General features: G+C 38.9%; 1 protein-coding gene across 1 annotated transcript in view; it reads left to right on the top strand.

Annotated features, from left to right (window-relative positions):
• The window catches only part of OTUD7A (OTU deubiquitinase 7A), a 430,692-nt gene that overhangs the window by 379,407 nt on the left and 30,428 nt on the right, over window positions 1–20,857 (top strand). Inside the window, 1 exon segment of the mRNA XM_043984737.1 lies at window positions 1,161–1,310. Within this exon segment, the coding sequence (XP_043840672.1) occupies window positions 1,161–1,310 (150 nt within the window).

Raw genomic sequence — 20,857 nt, 5'->3', positions numbered from 1 at the left:
TTAGACCAAAAAATCCAACATGGTCTAATGGATAGAGATCCAACCTTGATTTAATGACTTAGAAGTTGAAACACCTTAGTTGATTGCTTCAGAATCAATAGGAGAGGTACTCAAGTGGATTTGTAATTTTAGATGGAGATGAAATGAAAGCAATAAGTCAGCTGGAGAAACAATGATCCTCTTTTCATAAAATAATATAATAAACAAGAGGGAATTTTTGTAATAAACAAGAGGGAAAATATTTATAAAAGATTGGTCTTCTGTGTGTTCCAGAAATATGTTTTTCTGCAAGACATCACTGGATTTTATTGTTGGAAGTTTTCTGCAGCGATGTGTCTTTTTGCCCCTTTCATCATCCCATGCAATTTTAATTATGGCAAACAAAAAACAAAACACATTCTTAGAAGAGTCTGGGGGTCAGGGGCTAGTCTCTCCACCCTTTTAGGTCAGACCAGGATGTCACAGAGATGAATGCGTGCCCTGAAGGATATGTGGACGATGATGGGAAAGGAGAGGAGAGTGTTTATGACCCAATGTGATTCTCATGTGTTCCAAATCTTTTTAGCACCAGCTGTCAATGTCACCTCCTTTTCCATTTGTCCCTCCTCTCCAGAGCTGGCAACTTACTCTGAGTCACTTCACATCTATGAGTGTGAGGGACCCTCAAAGCACCTGTTCCAATTTACCTTATACTTTGAAGAATCATGATTGCAAGGCAAGTCTAGAAGACGTTAGCAAGGTTACCTCCCTGGCACCCTTACTCATCAAATCCTTCTACTTGCATGTTTCTACTAGGTTGTAAACTCCTTGAGGTCAGAGATTATGTGGTTTATAGATTTATTTCTCTAATACCCAGATACTTGATATATATGGTCAGGAGGTAGGGGAAGGTTTGACCTGTGATTTCATCTTGACGGTGGAATTCTTGATGGGGAAACTCCCAAAACTAAATATATAGCAAGAGTTCATCTTTTACTTAAAACTCAAAGGAGTTGTCTGAGAGCAGAGTGTTCCTGGTCATGTTTGCCAGTATGTATCAGGGGAGGACTTGAACCTTGCAAGCTGGCCTTCTACATTTATAAGCTGGCTGTCTAGCAGATGCTTAATAGAAGTTTATTAAATGGAATTGAATTTCCTAAATAATATTTGTCTTCACACAGCATTTGCTCCGATTCCATTTGGAGGAATCTACTTGCCTCTGGAAGTTCCACCTAACAGATGTCACTGCTCCCCTCTGGTCTTAGCCTATGATCAAGCTCATTTCTCTGCCCTTGTGTCCATGGAACAAAAAGATCAACAAAGAGAGCAAGGTAGGCTTAGAGGGAGATTTGAAAGGGGAATATGGCAACCCAGGAGAAGGACAAAAGTCATTTATACTAATTCAATGGAAAATTCTGCCTTTTCCATTTAAGGAAAACTTCCTTTCAAGCTCCATGAGTGTATTACCATGATAAAGGTATCTGTATTTTAAACGTATATGTGTATGTATCTGTCTTTTTTTTATATGTCTGTTATTTCATCAGCCTCAGAAATTACCTCCACAGATACAGAGTACCAACTTGCCTATAATTTATGGTCTAATATTATTGACTCTCAGAAGATAGAGATTGAGTGATTTGTCCAGGTACACACAGCTAGTATATAGCTATATGAGGCATGATTTAACCCACTGTGTGTAGACATTATGCTAAATGCTTATGTTTTTGTTTGCCATTTCCTTCTCCAGCCTATTTTACCTATCAGGATACTGAGGTAAACATAGTTAAGTGCCTTGCCCAGGGTCACATAGCTAATAAGTGTCTGAGGCTAGATCTCAGGAAAGCATCTTCCCCTGATTCCAAGTCTAGTGCGCTCGCGCGCTCTCTCTCTCTCTCTAATATATATATATATACACACACACACATATATATCTGTGGGTATATATATGTATGTATATACATACATATATCTGTGGGTATATATATATAAAGGCTTTTAAAATTTTTGATCCTCTTAACAACCCTGAGATGTAGTTGCTATTATTATCCCCACTTTACAGTTAAGAAAACTGAGACAGATGTTAAGAGACTTACCCAAAGTAAATGACCTGAGACTGGACTTGTACTCATGTTCTCCTGTGTATATACTATCTATAAATGTATTTAAAGTGTTTGAAATAAAAAAGTAGACATTTTCATTGAAATCCTCACACCCAAGTTTCCAAGACATAGCTTTTTCCCTAATAAAAAATAGTACTTTAAACAAGTTTAAGTTGCTTTTAAAGAGTAGAATTTTAGTTGCTTTATTATTATTATTATTATTATTGTTATTTGTGGCTTCTTTTTTTTTAATCTTATGTCAATGAATTTGTGAAGGGAACTGGCTTTGGAATGTTGCAGTCTGTCTATGGGCAATGCAAATAAGTACCATTGGTGTAAACTGGGATCAAAAGCAGATCGATATTGCATCCAAGATCCCCTATGACTAAGTTTCTTTCAGGGAAATTTCTGATAACACATGAAGAGTGTTCAGGAACATAAAGCTAAGGCATCTCAAGTTTTGACATCTTATTCTGGTCATGTAAACATAGCAGGAAATTTGTCACCAGAGAAGCTTTAAAAAAAAAAATGCAGCAGTAGACAAAATGAGGCTCCTGCCTCCAGACAGGTTTTACTGTGAAAAGATAAAACTGGCTCATTTCTGCTTTCATATTATTTTTTATCTTGAGGCAGGAGGTGATCCGTTGTCAGAGGAAAGTTAAATGGTTAAAACTTCATCACGTTTAACTTTCCCAGGTGTTTGCATGGACCCAGAATAGAAACTAGGGAAAGATAGCACAACTTGGTGTGGGCCAGGTGATGTGAGTCAGAGAGGAAATTAAGACAAAATTCTGTGAAACCAGCTGTTATGGAAATACAAAGTTGTTTTTCTACACTATTTCCAGACATATCACTTTTGCAGTAGAAAAATATTTAACCAATTAGAAGTGAAAGGCTTTCTCTGCTGCGTCTCAGCCAGGAGTGCTGGAGTCACCATCACCATTTTTAATAATAATATTAACTGGCATTTATATAGCACCTTGAGTTTGCCAAAAAGGTTTTTTCACAGATCATCTCATTTGATCCACACAGAAGCCCTATAGGGTAAATACTAAAAGGTATTATTTATTCCTCACTTTACAAATGAGGAAACTGAGTTCCCAGAGAGGTTCTTTCACTTGCCCAGGGTCTCACAATGAATAAGTATTGGTAGTAGAATTTCCACTCACATCTTTTTTTATTCCAACCAAGTTCAGCTCCCTTTCTATGCAGATGCCACACCAGCTATCATCCAGACTTAACATGTTTGCTCATGAGATGTGAGAGAAAGCTTTAATTAGGACTTTGGACTGGGATCAAGAGCCTGGCTTCTATTTCTCCTGGTGTCTCAGCAATTCCATAATTGAGCAGGAGATACTCATATGTAGGAGGTGCCTTTTTTCCATAGGGCATCTGGATAGCATAGAGGATAGAGCTCTAGGCTTAGAATCAGGAAGACATCTTCCTAAGATCTGGCCTCAGACACATTAGCTGTGTGACCCTGGGCAAGTAACTTAACCCTGTCTCCCTCCAGTTTCTTCATCTGTAGAACAACACAACAACGTATTTCTGCCAAAGAGATTGGTGGAGTCAACCTTTTTTGTGTGTTCAGAAGTCGCTGCTTTTTATTCTTCTCAAGTAAAGCAAGAGTGTGTTTTCTAACAAATGCAAAAATCTGAACTGATGGCACCACTAAATGGTTTCTGTTGGGGATAAAATACCTAAAGGTACAGACGAGAAGAGAGTGCTGGTTCAAGAATTTAAAGGGTTAAAGGATCTGCGTTTGAACCCTAAGGGACTTTGGAAAGTCAACCAATCAGAATCATTTATTAGGGGCTACTGTTACTGGGCACTGTGCCAAGATCCTGGGGACAACAATACAAAAATGAATCAGTCCCTGACCTCAAGGATCCTGTCTACTAGCAGGGAACGCAGAAGAGGGAGGGAATGAGCATTTAAATAGCACCTACTGTGTACTAGATGTTGTACCAAGAGCTTTACAAGCATTATCATGTTCCAAAAGTCTCAGAACAGTTTTAAGCTTTATTTAACACCCTATGAAAGCATATACAAACAAAAGGTATTTATGATTTTTTTTTTCCAGAGGAAAAGGTTGGGGAAGTAGGTGAAGAAAGTGCTAGCTTGGCTGGACCTTAGAGTGCATGCAGGAGTCTGGAAGTTAGAGTACTGCTAGATTGTGAAAGTCTTTAAATGTCAAATCAGAGGACAATTTGACCATAGGGAGGTCATGACTTTTATTATTATTATTATTAGTTTTGGTGAGGCAGTTGGGGTTTTTTTTGCCAGGCAATGACAGTTAAGTGAATTGCCCAGGGTCACACTACCAGTAAGTGTTAAGTGTCTGAGGGCAGATTTGAATTCAGGCCCTCCTCACTCCAGGGCAGGTGCTCCATCCACTGTGCCACCTAGCTGCCCCTGGTCATAACTTTTTTGTGTGTCCTGGACACCTTGGGCAGTCTGATGAAGCCTGCAGAGCCTTCTCAGAATATTTTTAAATGCATAAAATGAAAAAAATACATAAACTGACAAAGAAAACCAATTATATTAAAATAATGTTGCCCAAATATTTTCAAGAACAAATTCACATTAAGAACAAGTTCAAGGGGCAGCTAGGTGGCGCAGTGGATAGAGCACTGGCCCTGGAGTCAGGAGCACCTGAGTTCAAATCCGCCTCAGACACTTAACACTTACAAGCTGTGTGACCCTGGGCAAGTCACTTAACCCTCACTGCCCTGCAAAACAAACAAACAAACAAATTCCCTCTTAAGCACAGAAACATTTACTTTACATTAAGTGTGTCCAGTGATTGGAAGTAGAATATTCCATTTAGATTCCACCTGCTTATCAAGTTTCTTACCCTTTGTATACAGAAGGAAATTTTTCCTCTGTTCCCTTCCCACTGCTGTTTTCTGATTATCTGCACATTCTTGTTGAGTCAAACTTGTTCTACAAACTATACAATAAGCACTCAGTGAGTGGATACTATAGATGTGTGCATCAAGCTGTGAAAGGTTCTGAGGAGGGCAAGAAAAAAGGGCTTTATCAACAACCAAGGGCTAGCCAATGGAGCTACTGTTATAATATAAAACTAAGCCCGGGGCAACTAGGTGGCACAGTGGATAGAGCACCGACCCCTGGAGTCAGCAGGACCTGAGTTCAAATCCAGCCTCAGACACTTAACACTTACTAGCTGTGTGACCCTGAGCAAGTCACTTAACCCCAATTGCCTCACCAAAAAAACCAAACAAACAAACAAAAAAAAACTAAGCCCAGGCATTCTCTCCATGACAGATTCTCTGCAATAATAACTCATTTTTCCTCAAAGGATTTCCTAACCAACATATTGACTCTCATGTGGTATAGTGGAAAGACTGATGGATTTAGAGTCAGAGAGTGTTGGGTTCAAACCCTCACTCTGCCACTTGTGTAATTTTGGAAAAGTCTGTCCCTCTCTGGGCCTCAATTTTCTCATCTATAAAATGAAGGGTCTTGGACTAAGTTACCTAAGAAGTCTCATCAAGCTCTAAATTCATAAGTTTATTATTAACTGCCAGGCTATCACCAAAGGAATTAGCAGAATATTGATCACACTTCCAACTATCTACCTTCTATGAAGAGGTTTCAGTTTCTGACTCTCTCTCTTGTTACTTGTGACCTTGGAAGGGCCTCTCCCAGCATGGTTTTGAATGCTACCACAGAAATCTGGCGTGGAAAGTAAACAGGCAGTAAACGTCATCCATGGTGGGTTCCCCAAGGCCAGTTTGCATCCAGACAAGACCAGTATGTGTGGCCGGAAATGACTTTTACTTCCCTGATTCGATTGGTGTGGGTAGGGAGTGTATTCCTCGGTGAGGAGGCTACCCACTAACAGAGCAATGAAGGAATCCCTCTTATTCTTTGAAGTAGCAAGTGAGTCCTCTCACATACAGTTTCTTCTGCACTTAGTCTATAACAATAATAGTATAATGCTAATTTACATGGAGCTATAAGGTTTGCAAAGTGTTTCACACATTATCTCATTTGAACCTTACAACAACCCTGGGAGTTAAGTGTTATTATTATCCCCATTTTACATTTGAGGAAACTGAGGCACAGGGGTTAAAGGACTTGCCTGGGGTCACATGGGTAGAAAGGGTCTGTGAACTCAGGCCTTCCTGACTCTAGGCCCAACACTCACCAAACCTTTCAACAGGAAGCTACTGAAGCAAACCAATTCTTAGGAGGTTTATAATGAGCCCATGGACAGAAAGTTTGCTTCCATTTCTCTATCTTGATAAATAAAAGCTCCAGGTTGTATAATAGGAGGGGGTCATGAAATAAAACCCTGACAGCAGCAGCAGTTTGTCCCTAATATGTCTGGGAAGGTGCCGTTCATTCATTTATATCAAACGGGAGGTAAGAGGATTCTGTCTGAAGTTCTCCCCTCCCTTTAACCAGAGAGGTTTGGTGTTCTTTGAAGATCAAGGACTGGAAAGAAAAGAAAATCTAGATATGAACTCCTTCCTTTCTAGACCCTTCCTAGGAAATAAGCAACTGTCATCCTGACATTCTTTTAATCATGAGGTTTGGTTGATTATTCTTCAAAGCCATTATTCATGAATTTGTCAGTTCAAAGGCACAGTAACTCCCTTTAAAGAAGACTGATTTTCCTTAAATGGATAAGTGCAATGGTTCTACTCCCAACATAGCTCAAAGCACCCTTTGATTTAAATGTTACACAGAGAGACTAGGAGTTAAATAGCATTTCTGATTTTGTTGCCCATTCCCGACAAGTTTTCAGAGCTGTTTGGGAAGATTAGTTTTTAGTCATTATGAACATCTGTAGCCTATTGGGAATTTTTATAGAAAACCATAACTCTCCTAACTACCTGATGTAAATCTGAAGTTTAAAGGCACAATTGACCCATTGAAATTTGATTTTTTTTTCCTAGCAATTACTTATCTCTCTACTTTCCTCCACCCTCCACCCCTCCAGCTATGGAGCTGGGTTTGTTTCGTGTACATGCCCTGTTCCCTTATTTGTCTTAATCACATATCAATGCCCTTCCAGCAGAACTACAAGGAAAAACTAAGTTATTTATCTAGCTGGTCTTCAGGCTTCATTTGAGCAAAGGCCCAGGTGAGAACTTGTCAAAAGAATTATAACTTCTAGCTCCATCCTCTTAAAAAACCCTAATCCTTAGGCCCTAATCCTCTTTATAGTATTAGAGATTATACTCTTAACTCCATGCTAGCTGCTGCTGCTCCTTAGCTAGGTAGAACCCAGGGTTTTACTGAACTGTTTCTCATAGACAGTAGCTTTGCTAGGTGAATTCAGTCCAGCCTTGCTGCTTGCTCCTCTTGAGCTCAGCTAATTCTCATAGATGAAAACTCCAGCAGACAGCTGCATCTTCCTGATTAGTCTAATCACCTCTAAGAAAGGACTATTGAATATGTATAAGATCAAAGGGAAAACATTCATTCCCTGTCCTACCCTCTTAAACCCTTCCATACTTGGCCCCAGAAGTGATATCTCTGCAGTCAGACTATTCCTGATTTAGGTGAAGAAATTAAGTGTCATTGATGATGAGGCACCTCATGAAGTCCCACCATCCATCACTTTGGGATAGGCCAAAGTGCTAGTAGGGGAAAGCAATAACCCTGCAGCAGAAGAATCCTTAGAAGTAAATCCAGGTAAACTCAGAGTGAGCTTTTATTAATGGAGGTGTAAGAACATAATTATTAATAATGAATTTCTCAGGCCGGGGGCAGGGCCAGAGATCAGTTTCAGTCTTTTTTCTCCCCCCTCCCCTCCTCCAGAAAGTTCAGCTCTTACCCAGGACAAACAAAAGACATGGAGATTGGTTCTTTTGTCTAGCTCAGTGACCTGACAGGATCAAACCACACCTAGATACCTGATTTTTGCATTCTCTCCCCTTAGGTCATCAGTAGAGTTCATTTTAGTTTAGGCCACCCTCTTAAGTCATGTCAACCAATGGAACTGAATGATGCTAACCAATTAGCTTTGATCAATGTATAATGACCCACTTCTATCAAAAGAGGATACAACCCTTGGCCACACCAGGGTTGCACTCTTTTTGCCCTCTCTTGGCCCTCTTCTTTACCCACTCCCCTGCCTTGTATGCTTTTTCTTGGTGTATGCTCTTCCTCTAAGTAGGTATGAAACCCTGAGACTATGAGAAGTTAGGGAGACACAGAGTCAATACTTTACTGATATATAATATTAATTAATAATAAATGCTTATTGACCAAACTGGTATAATAGCCATTAACATATAAATAGCAATTAATTTATAAAGTACAGTAGCAGCAATAGTTTTAGACAACACAGAGTATCCATTCCTTTGCTCTCTTAAATGTAAATATTATATCATCTAAACTTCTGATAGCTTCTCATACAGTGCTTTGAAATAACCCAATGAATGTGTACCCAAGTGTACACATTCAATGTATTCCTTCACATAAGTGAAGGAGCTACCTCCAACAAGCCAAGCTATGCAAATTCCCACAAGGCCACATGAATAGAGGGAATTTCCAGGGGCAGCAGAGCAGTAATACTTCCAGACTAAACATATTTTCACCACTTTAAAAATGCAGACCACTGTGGGTAACAGAACAGTGCCCAGTTGCCTTCCAAAGGCAGCCCCAACCCTCTTCATAATTTGATGTTTAAAGGCAAATGTGACATAAAGCTCCTTGAGGAAAGAGACCCTCTCTTTGATGTCTTTTATCTTCAACATTTAGCATTGCTCTTGGCACCCTGTAGCCATTTAATAAATGGGGTTTTTTTGTTTGATTAATTGATGTTGTTGAAAATGTGCTGAATTAGGAGACATGAGACCTGGACTTCAGTCCTGGGACTGATATTTATTTTTATTTTGACTTTGGGCAAGTTACATAACCTTCCCTGGCCTTAGTTTTGTCTCCCGTAAGTAAAGTTAAAGTGTTGGACTAGATAGATAAAACTCTTAAGGTTCTTTCCAATTCTAAGTTTGTGTGCCTATAATCCTATGAGCTCCATTCATTACTGACCCTTTTATTTTTTCTCTTTCTTGCTCTTTTAAAACAGAAGGGCCTGATATCTACCATCTCATGGTTATTGTCTTGGGAAAAGACAAATGGGTCAGTGAAGGAGTGATTGGTGACAAATTCTTATGGTTCTTCATTTTGACCTAGATGAGCTGTTTTCAAATGGGTCAGCATTAAGGGATCTTTCTTTGATGTCTTTCGGAATCCTAATTCCTGGCATGGAGGTCTGCAAGGACTAGAAGTTAAAACAAAAGGAGGCAAAAATGAAATGGCACCATCTTAACCCAGTAAATAAAACTTGAGGCTAAAAATATGGTTTTAGATAACACATATGACAATGATATATGAAAATATCACATATGACACTAGGTTTGAGGTAAATGAATTTTCATTTGAAGTCAATGAATTATTCATTCAGCAAGCATTTTTTAAGTGTGAGGTACTAGGTTCAGCTTTTTTAGCTTCATAGGATGACTACTCTAGAATTGGAAGGGGTCTTGGAGGTCATCTAGCGCTTCTCCTTTGACTTACAAATGAGGAGACTGAGGCTGAGAGAAGTTAAATAAGTTGCCCAGAGTCTTGGAGAAGTAATCGATTATCTTGGAACTCTGAAACTCATCTCCCACAAGATAATTTTCTAAGTCAAAGGCTATTTGGGAGTGGAGCTATCTTCAAGGTACACTAACTTGGAAAGTTAGGTTTGGTTTACATGATAACCAGCACAGAGTATTCACTTCAGACTATTTCTGATTCTGGTGCCATCAGTCATAACAGAAGTTCGTGAATAAGGTCTTCTCCTTCCTCCAATCAAACCTTTTGTTTCATCCTGCAATCAAAGCCTATTAAATGTTGGCTTGCTTTCAAAGCAGAGTCAGACCCAATCAAAAACTATATTAAGTGAGGTAAAAAAAATTAACATGAAGTACCTCTGAATCCATTCCTGTGAAACTGGGGGAAGAGGGGAGATACATACATACATACATTATGTATATCTATTTGTGTATATGTGTGTCATATACATACACATGTGTGTGTGTGTGTATATGTGTATATATACCTCTAACTATACATACATACATATTCTCATGTGTGTGTGTATGTATGTAGTACCTCTATGGAAATGAAGAATACCTCCCAGAATCCTAAAACTGTCCAGGAAATTTTGGAAGGTGTGGGAATACCCAGTTCACCAGTGACAAGCAGAAAACAACTTCCCTCAGAGCCTAATAACTGCCAAACTCATGGAGAGAATCCAGAAATATAGCTTGGCAGCTTCTGCTCAGCCCAGCTATTCCTCATCACCTCCTCCACATCCAGCCTCTTCAAATCAGATACTAGTCAAGCAAGTAAAAAGCAGATCCAGGTGGCTTAATTTTTCATCTCATACCTGCATACTGCTTATAGTCATAATGTAACATTTTAAATAAAAATAGGCAATCAGATTAGAAGATCACAGATAAGGAAACTAAGACCCAAAAGGTAAATAGCTAATGGGACATCTTGAATCTATAGGAATTATATTATTCCATCCAGATAGAAGACAGTCGATTCTTCATGTGTGTCAGTTCAGAAAATCAAAACAAAGTCTCCTTTGTTCCTAAAGTCCTATTAACTGAAGACATTATGTTTGTTGATTTATTGAAAAATAAATCTTTAAATGCTGTATAGTTATGATGTGTTCAGATAACATCATTAGCATAATGATAATACTTTACATATTTGTCTTGACTCTCCAACTAGATTTTAAGCCCCTCAAGGGCAAGGATCCTGTCTTTCCACCATTTTATAGTCCTGTCACCTAGCACAATACCTTCTGGTACTGGAACCTTAATAAGTACTTGTTGGTTGTGATCCGTGAATTTTTTTCAACCTAGTACATACTTCTTAGGAATTCAATGCTCTTAACACATTTCTAATTTGAATAATCTTCACACCATCTTTATTAGACGGGAAAGATGACGTTCTTCTTGTTTGGAACAGAACTGCAACATTAGGCTATCAGCGTAGGCTGTTCGGCCAGATACAGACGCTCACTACATGACTAAGCTCCTGAGGAAGAATTCAAGACTTCTATGGAGGAATAAAGCATTTTCTGTCACACTGTCCTCCAGCAAGCTCTTTCTAATGTTGCTTGGAAGTTTAAACATATTTCAGATGGGGAGGGAAAAGGCAAAGCTGGAAAGTAGGCCAGCATCTGCTCTTTGGTCAAGAAGGTTTTGAACTAAGACCTCAGAAAGAGAGGCAAGATGTCAGGGAAAACAAAACTAATCGAGTGAAGGCCCCTGAAGATGTATGCCTCTTCTCCCACTGTCCACAACCATAGAGCCAATGTTGAGGCATAAGTGTTACTGTTGTTTGGTCCCTTCAGTAATGCCCAACTCTCTGTAACCCCATTGGAGGTTTTCTTGTCAAAAATCTTGGAGTGGTTTGCCATTTCCTTCTCTAGCTCATTTCTTATTTTAAAAATTTTACTTTTAATTTGTGGAATAAAACAAGCATTTCCACAATATAGTACAATAAAAAAGATAATTGTACATGAAACTGCAAATCTACTATGCAAAACTTGCCATTCCTTTCAAATATACAACAAAATTACTATGTAAATTTCTTTTTTTTCTTTCCCTCCCCCCTCCCCTAGAGATGGCTACCATTAGAAAGAAATAGATATATAGATACACACACATATATACATATATATCATTTGTATGTATATTAAATTATTCTATATATACTTCTATTTATCAGTGCTTTCTCTGAATACAGATAGCATCTTTCTTCACATGTACTTTATGGTTAGTTTGGATAGTTATAATGGACAAAATAACTTATTCACTCAAAGTCATTCTTAAAACAATATTAAAATAGTTCATTTCACAGATGAGGAACTGATGCAAAGAGGGTTAAGTGTCTTGCCCAGGGTCACAAAGCTAGTACGTGTCTGAGGTAGGATTAGAACTCACAAAGATAAATCTTCCTAATCCAGGCCCTTCACTTTACCCATTTTGCCACCTAACTGCCCTCGAGGCCTTAAGTATTGTCACCAAATAATAATTATAATTATAATAGTTCACAATTGTATAGTGCTTTAAGGTTCGCAAAAAGATTTGCATATATTAAGTGACTTACTCAGGTTCACACATCTAGTAATTTTATGAGACCAGATTTGAACTCAAGTCTTCCTGACTCCAGGTTGAACATGCCATCCACTAAACTCTAGCCACTTTTAATGGGAGCGTCTTGCCCCAAATTGACATCTGGGTTGGAGTAGGTGGGTGGTTGGAGGGAGAGAGCAGAGGAGCACACAGGCAACATGGAAAACCAAGATTTATTGAAGGACAATCATTAAAATATGAGTTAGAAACCAGAGAAAATGGGATGTTGAATTTAAAAGAAGTACAACAGCCTCGAAGAACCAGTTGCTTGAGGCTAAGGGCTCTGTTTTTCTACTTATACTTCCTCTGTAATGAATAAGATGCCTTCTAAAATGCTAAAAGCCACCAAGAAACTAGGCATTCCTGGTGGGAGATTATGCACTAAGTAGTATTTATAAACCAGATTAGCACAAATGTAGGCTGCACCATTTCCTAAATCTGTCTGGTATAAACCCCAAATAGAGCCGATAAAAAGTGTTATTTTCTAGTATATACCTAGTTTTTTCCTTGTCAAGAGATCTCATTTAGAGGTGTGGCTTATATTTGGATTAATATGATAAATAAAAATGCTTATCTTTAACTTCTAAAATTTTCTTGAGTGTGGTTCTAAGATTTATTTGGAGAGCTGCTCAATTAGTCCCCTTCCCCCTGCAAAAAAAATTCTAAGAGCTATTTAGTTCTAGGTGATATATTTTAGGAAGCACATTAACAAATGAGGGTTGAGAAGCCAGGATGATAAGATCACTAGAAATCATGACATATGAGTTCAACTGAAGGCACTAGGACTTTCTAGCTTTTAAAAGATGAAACTTAAAAAGTGACATCATAGCAGTCTTTAAGGATGGACTCAAGTACTACTTCCTTCCTGAACCCTTTCACTCTTTCTTTAAATCCCCTTACATTTATTTATTTGTATACAAGTTATCTCCATAGTTGGCCAAGGAGAGGTGGCTCTATCATTTTTGTCTTGGTTTTCCCAGTATTTAGCATATGTCTTAGCCATAAAGATTAAGACTTGACCCAGGCTTACAATGGCTTAGGAAACTCCCAAATAAAGAAATTCCCTCTACTAATATAGATCAGCATCTTCCCAGAAACTTATAGTTTTCAAGAATTATGGGGAGCACTAAAATGTTAAGTGACTTGCTCAGAGTCACTCAACTATTATGTGTCAAAGGTAAGACTTGGGCCTGAATCTTCCTAAGTCTAAGGCCAGCTCTCTTTCCCTCTGCCATACTTCTTTGTGTTGATGTTGTTCAGTCATTTCAGTCATGTCTGACTCTTGATGATCCCATTTGGGGTTTTCTTGGAAAAGATACTGGAGTGGTTTGCCATTTCCTTCTCCAGATCATTTTATAGATGAGGAAACTGAGGCAAACAGGGTTAAGTGACTTGCCCAGGGTCACACAGCTAGTAAGTATCTGAGGCCACATTTGAATGCAGGTCTTCCTGACTCCAGGCCCTGTACTCTATCCATTATGCCACCCCGTTGCCCATTTACATAGTATTAAGTGCTGTGACTTACACACAATATTAAGTGCCTTATACTTAATAAAAATTTGTTAAATTTAATCTTAAAAGATGTAGGAAGACAAATTTCAACCTAATGTAAAAAAAAAAATCCTTAACTAGTTAAAGCTACCCAGAGGTAGCGTGGGTTGCTTCAGGAGATAGTGAGTTTTCTTCTTCAACGAAGGTCTTCAAGTGGAACCTGGAGGACTCCTTGTTGATGATGTTGTAGAATAATGTTGTCAAACTCAAATAGAAACTGGGCCTCTAAATCTACATAAGGATCCCTGCAGGGGCATATTGACTTAGAAAACCACATATTAACATTATCTACATGCTGTTGTATTTTTAGTTATGTTGTTAAGTATTTCCCAATTACATTTTAACCTGGTTCAGGAGGGCTGCACTCTGAAGTGTAGGGTTGTAGAAGTATAGGAGTGTAGGAGTTTGTGGTAGAGGAGAGTGCTGTGGGAGGGATTACTGGGCTAGAGAGCCTCTTAGTTCCTTTCTAACTCTCAGGATTTCATGATCCTGGGTTGACAGTTCTCTCTAGCTCTGCATCAATTTCTTTATCTCCTATCAAAAATACCCCCCCCCATATCCCGGTGTCATTTTCAAACATAAAAGACAGTAATATCAAAGGAATGCCCACATTTCATAAATAAAATTGAGAGAAAACACCAGATTTCCCTTGACAATGATTATTTCTAAAAACCACATGAGCTGCTCCTAAGGAAACACAATGCTTTTTCCTACCACAATGTTTTCTTGCAAGAGTGTTATTTTAGGACAGCCTAACTTTGTCCTGGCACTGAATAGTGGTTTGATGTTCTCTGGCATAACCCAAAGCACTCTCTAATAGCAATACCTTCCCATTCAAGGAACCCCTTAAGGCATGACCTTGGCATACATTCCATTTCTCCAAGGAAAGCAAACTTTAAAAAGCAAAGTCCTAAAACTCTGAATAATCAAAAAGCCATTGGGTTATAGGAGGTGATGGGCATGATCACCATCTTCAATCCAATTTTGGATGGCAGTTCTTCAGACAGTGATCATACATACTGCTGTCCCTCTCACCCCCTCCTCTGATGCTTGCACATTCTAACATCAGTAATCAACCCAGTAATTTAACTTCCCTGAGTCAAAGTTTCTCATCTGTGAAATGAGAATGTGGGACTAGGTGCCCTCCAAGGTCTGTACTAATTCTCTATTTAGGATCTAATGGCCATAAGGATTAACCCCTAGATTACCTTCTAGGTGCAAGTCACTTGTACTAGGCTCTTGTGAGAGAATACAAAGGATAAGACATGCTACCTGCACACGAAGCTGATGATCTGGTTGCAGAGATAAGACAAGTACACATAAAAAGATGGCTAATGGTATAGGATAGTTAAGTGGCCATAGAATGGTATTGATAATATGTACTACCAGAAGGAGGTTGAAGCATCAAGAGGTGACCTCAGAGGTCATCAACGCAGCTAGTACAACCCAATTTGAGAATCCTCTGTGATCTCCCTTAAGAATCATCATCCAGTCTTTGTACAAATGTTTTCAGCAACAGAGAACTCACTACCTCATGTGGCCTGCCAGGCAACTATTAAACAGCTCCAGTAATTAGCTCTTCCATGTAGTGACCTAATATCTGCCTGCTTATAGCTCTTACCAGCTGATCCAAGTTCTGTTCTCTTGGATAACACAGAGTAATGACAGTGATATTGATTGCTGTTGTTCAATCATTTCATGACCCCACTTGGTGTTTTCCTGGCAGAAATACTGGAGTGGTTTGCCATTTCCTACTCCAGCTCATTTTACAGATGAAAAACCAAGCTGAACAGAGTTAAGTGACTTGCCCAGGGTCACACAGCTACTAAGTGTCTGAGACTAGATTTGAAATCAGGTCTTCCTGACTCCAAGCCCAGCCACTTGGTGATGTTGATAGCTAGCATTTATATAACCCTTTGAGGCTTGCAAAGTGCTTTACAAATGTTGTATCATTTGATTCCCACAACAACCCTGTAAGGTTGGTGCTATTATTAGCCTCACATTACAGATGAGGAAACTGAGGCAGAGAGAGGTTCAGTGACTTTCCTAGGCTGACACAGTAAGTGTCAGAGGCAGGATTAGAAATAAGGTCTTCCTGGCTCCCAAATCTTGAGCTTTATCCACCATGCTACCTAGCTACCTAAGACAACATATGTATACTATTCCACGAACCATAAAATGCCATCTGTGTCAACTGTTAGTATAATGATAGTCCCTCAAGTAGTTAAAGACAGCTTTTGTGGGTTCCCTAAGTCTTCTCTTCTCCAACCTGGACATCACTAATACCTTTTCCATTTTTCCTAAGTCATGATCTAAAGATCTCTGGATGTGTTATGTTCTTAAAATGAGGTTCCCTAAACTGAGCATGATATGATATACCAGATTTCTTATGAACAGGGTCAATTGTACTGGGACTTCTACCTCCCATCATCTGGTTATGGCAATACTGTAGGTGTTCCGTGAAGCTGTGCTCTAATAAAATGACCTCGGAAATCAATGGCTCTTTTAGCAGCTAAAGGGCTCTTTTTGTCTCATAGCAAGTTTGTTTAGAGAAGGAAGTGAGCTCTGTGGACTGAGATAGAAGACTTCAGAAGAAGGTGAAACTTCATCTAGACTTTGAAAGATTTATATTCAAGCCATAGGTTCTTAAGGTAAACAACAATAATAACAGCATTATTATTAGCAGAAGGATAACAGTGTGATCCTTCACAAAAGTGTAAGCAGAGCTCTCCAGCTGATGAGTTAATTGTCCTCCCCAGCTTCAGACATCCATCTTAGCTGGCTCATGGGATATCAGTGCTGGCTTGGAGCTGGGAGATTGTCTAATCTGGCTCCCTTCTTTTATGGGGAAGAAACAGAGTCCAGGAAACGGAGAGGTGGGAAGTTTCTTACTCAAGGTCAAACAGTTGTTTTGTCTTTAAAACTCAACTTATTCTTAAGACATACTATATGACTCTTGTATAGTAAAACTATCCATGACGGTTTGAGCTAGAAAGGATAAACATTCTGATCTATGTATCTATTGTCTGGGTGTATCACTGATGTAGAATCCACTGTGTTCTCTCCATCTCTCCTAAATACAGACTAACCACAACCTTACACTCTTACCTCAAGAGAAAACACCTGAAATGTCAACATTTTCAATAATAACTTAAGGGAAGGTGATCAAAATACTGAAACCAAAATTAAGCAAAAAACAAAGATGGTGACAGATTTCCTTTGTTCTTTTCTTTTCTTTTCTTTTTTTTTTTTTGGAAATACTACTAGAGTGGACTTTAAGTCAAGCTCCCTTTCATAACTCCTTTCTCCCTGACTCAGTCCTTCCTTTGCCATCAGTGCTACTCAGAAGCAAGAGCTATAAGTAGCCTGGTCTTTGGGGAAGTGATGTCACAAAACTGTCTTCCTGCAAGAACAGTTAAATGCTCATTCACTTCTGTTTGAAGTTTGTTTCCTCAGAACTACTCTTTCCCATCATAAAACCAATTACCAGTCCTCTGGGGCAGATCCTAAGCAGTCACAACCTAGCCTAGGGTTCTAGAATCTTAGAGAAGGACAAGACCTTAGAGGTCATCTATTCTAGTCTCCTCTCTAGAACCAGAATCCTATCTACAATACAATAACAATTAGTGATTGTAAAAAGAACAGATGTTTCTACAGTCCCCTTTCATGTTTGCAGAACATTTAACATGTGTTATTCCATTTGGCCCTGATACTGACCCTGAAAAATAGGTGCCTGTTTTATAGATGAGGAACCCGAGGCTCAGACAGGGTAAACCACTTGCATTTATTCACACAGTGAATAAGTACAGAATAGGAATATCAACTTTCTACACTCTATCCAGCTTCTTTCTAAATTGTTCCAGTGACCGAGAGCTCATTCTTTCAAAAGGAAGCCTATTGCTTTTGTGGAGGGTTCTAATCTTTATAAAAGGTTTTCCTTTTTTATTGAGTTCTAAGTTACCTCTCCAAGACTATTCACTGGTCCTGGTTCTTCTTACTGGAGCACTATATAGGTATGTATAATCACTTATTGAATTGCTTTTGATGAATTGAGAATAACTAATCCCTCTATGTAATAGCCCTTTCAACATTTGAAGACTAAAATCCCACAGCTGCCTCCCTTTCCCCCTCCTCCAAGTTTTGTCTTCTCTAAACTAATCATCCTCGGTGTCTTCAATCCTTACTCATATAATGTGCTTTCCTGAATCTGCAATAATTTAGTTGCTCTCCTCTGGACATGCCCAAGTTTTTGCACTTCCTTCTGCCAATATGATGCCCATAAATTATCCAATTTTTCAAATGTGGTCTGACCAGTATAGGGTATAGATTAGGACTTCTGCCAAGAGGATGAGGTCTGGTAAATAGTATTTATTAAAATGACAGTACTAACTTTGACTCACATTTCCTTCTTTTAGTACCTCTTCTTTTTCTTTAGGAATTGAAGAAAACTGGCCTGGGTCCACACACAAGCAGAGGTGGAAAATAGACACATTTATGCAGATAATTCACTCTATTCCACCCCCCCCAAAAAAAAAACAAACTTTACCTATCCATATTTGCTTTCCATTTGTATTATAACCACAGCCTTCCTTTGAAAGTTGTCCAAATTAAGGTCCCTAGAAGTCCCATTTTTCTAGTTGTTGGGACATCAATACTGCTTAAGCATTTGAAATTGAATGTTCCCCCTCTATAAGCTACCCTGAAGTGAAGGAGTCTCTTGGGGCTCAAAGAAAAGTAGCACATGGTGTATATTGTATTTCTTTGGTGTCCAGCCTCTGCTGAAGATTATGATCTGTATCCACACATAGAAACTGGGAAATCCTGGACACTTGAAGATACAATAGAGCAGGAGACAGTCCATAAGAGAATGACTCAACAGATCCATGAAGGGCCAAAAAACACCTCATAGAGCCACACTCTGGTCTGGCTAGAAAGAGTCTGGAAATAATGGAATCGAAATCTGTAAAGTCATGAAGGATAAGGTTAGCAATAATAATTCAAGTTAATATGGCACTGCAGACAACATAGATTCCAATCTCAGGTATGGTGCTGCTTTTGTGACCTTGGACAAGTCACAGAGACTTCAGTTTGTTCATCTATCAAATGAGGAGGCTGGTCTTGATCCTTAAAGTCCCTTCCAACTCAAAATCCTTTGACTGATCATGGGCAATTTTCACAGCAACCATTCAAGGGAGGGGCCATGAATATTAATATTATTCTCATTTCTTAGATGAGCAAACTCACACTCAATTATTTTTAAGTAACTTGCCATGATATCCCTGCTAAGCAAAGGAACCAGAAGTATTCAAATCTAAGTCTTGTGGCTCCAAGTCTAATGTTCTTTCCACTAGAGATGGAAAACTAGCATGTTCTATGTGTTCTGGCAAGCCATGGATATGGTGGAAAGAGATTAGGAGACAAATCCTTTAATTCTCTAAAAAGGGTCATCTCTCAACAAATAGAAGAAAATACTACCTTACACAGTAGGAAAGGAATTTATGGAAGGCATTTTTTAAAGTAACAGTATAGGCAGGAACAATAAACAGAATAGGGAAGAGTTTGGAATAGGGGCCAATGGCCTTTGGCAAATACACCACCTTGATACAAAATATTTAGCACCTAAGGAAAAATAGTGTAATGGTTATAGTATCTGGTTTCTTATCCTTCCTCTGACACATGGGCTTGCCACTTAACTCAAATTGTCAGTTTCTTCATCTGTAAAATGCGGATAGTACTTTACCAGATTCTTTCTTTTACGGCCCAAATGAGATAATATATTTTAAGTTATTTTCAAACTATAGAGTACGATGGATGGATGGATGGATGGATGGATGGATGGATGGATGGATGGATGGATGGATGGATGGATGGATGGATGAATGGATTGATGAATGAGTGGGTGGGTAGGTAAATAGGTAGGTAGGTAGGTTTCAGTCAACAAGCATTTATTAACTGCTTACTGTGTGATATGAGTCTACAATAATGATAATGTTTAGTAGCATGTCCCAGTAAGCTTTGTGCAACATAATGGAGCTGGCAAAAATTCTGTCCAGTGTACTCCTACATCCCATGTCAGCATCCAAGACTTAAGATGCCAGCACATCATCTCTTCTGACTGCCTCCATTTACAAATAAGGAAACAAATGCTTAGAAGGGTAAAGGAACTCTCTCAGGGGTCACATAGATAATAAGTGGTAGAATCCAAGGCCCCTTCTACTCTTCTATGATGCCTCTTAGTGGCCTTGGGCAAGCTATCTTAGCCTTTCTTGGCCCATTGAAAAATAAATGAGAATAATCATATTTTCCTTGTCTGAAGGCAGGGAGCTACAGCAGATCACAGAATTATAGATTTAGACCTGAAAGGGAACCTAGGAGGTCATCAATACCAACCCTCTTATAGATGAGGCCTAGAGAGGTTAATCAACTTACCTAGAGTCACACCATTAGTAAATATCTGAGGCAGAACTTGAACCCGAATCTTCCTGACCCCAAATCTGGTACTCTATTTCCAGTAGAGCAAATGAACATATAATAAAGTAAAATGTCATATAAGAAGCAATTTGTGACATCACCTTTAATTCTGGTTCTTTTGACTCCATTGGTCTGTTCTAGGAAATCACTAATAAATTTATCTGGGAAAAAGATTAGCAAAATACAGCCACCTAAGACATATGACCCCAAGGCCAGGATTTGCTGATAGTCTTTCAAAAGTAGGACCTATAAGTACTAAGATATAGTGAAAGGGATGAATAAGAAGAGCTCTCTGAATGTTCCCAGTTTGCTCTGTGTATATATGTATATACAAAGAAATCTCCTAGAAAGATGCATCAGCAGTGCTTCCAGACCACCTGGGAAAAGTCCTAGAAGCAATTAAATTTAATATTCCACCTGAGCTCAGCACCATAAGAAAGTGGTCCATTTGTTAATGGAGTGACAATACCAGAAGCTAAAGCTACACTCCAGATTTTCTGCTTTGGGCTTCTGGGTTTCAGGAAAGTAACCAAAGAAATTGTGTCATACAGCGCCATCTCGTGGGGTACTGCCAGT

The sequence above is a fragment of the Dromiciops gliroides genome, chromosome 2 (genome assembly GCF_019393635.1).
Source record: "Dromiciops gliroides isolate mDroGli1 chromosome 2, mDroGli1.pri, whole genome shotgun sequence".
Taxonomy (NCBI): Eukaryota; Metazoa; Chordata; class Mammalia; order Microbiotheria; family Microbiotheriidae; genus Dromiciops; species Dromiciops gliroides.
This window is presented reverse-complemented; position numbering and strand designations above follow the sequence as displayed.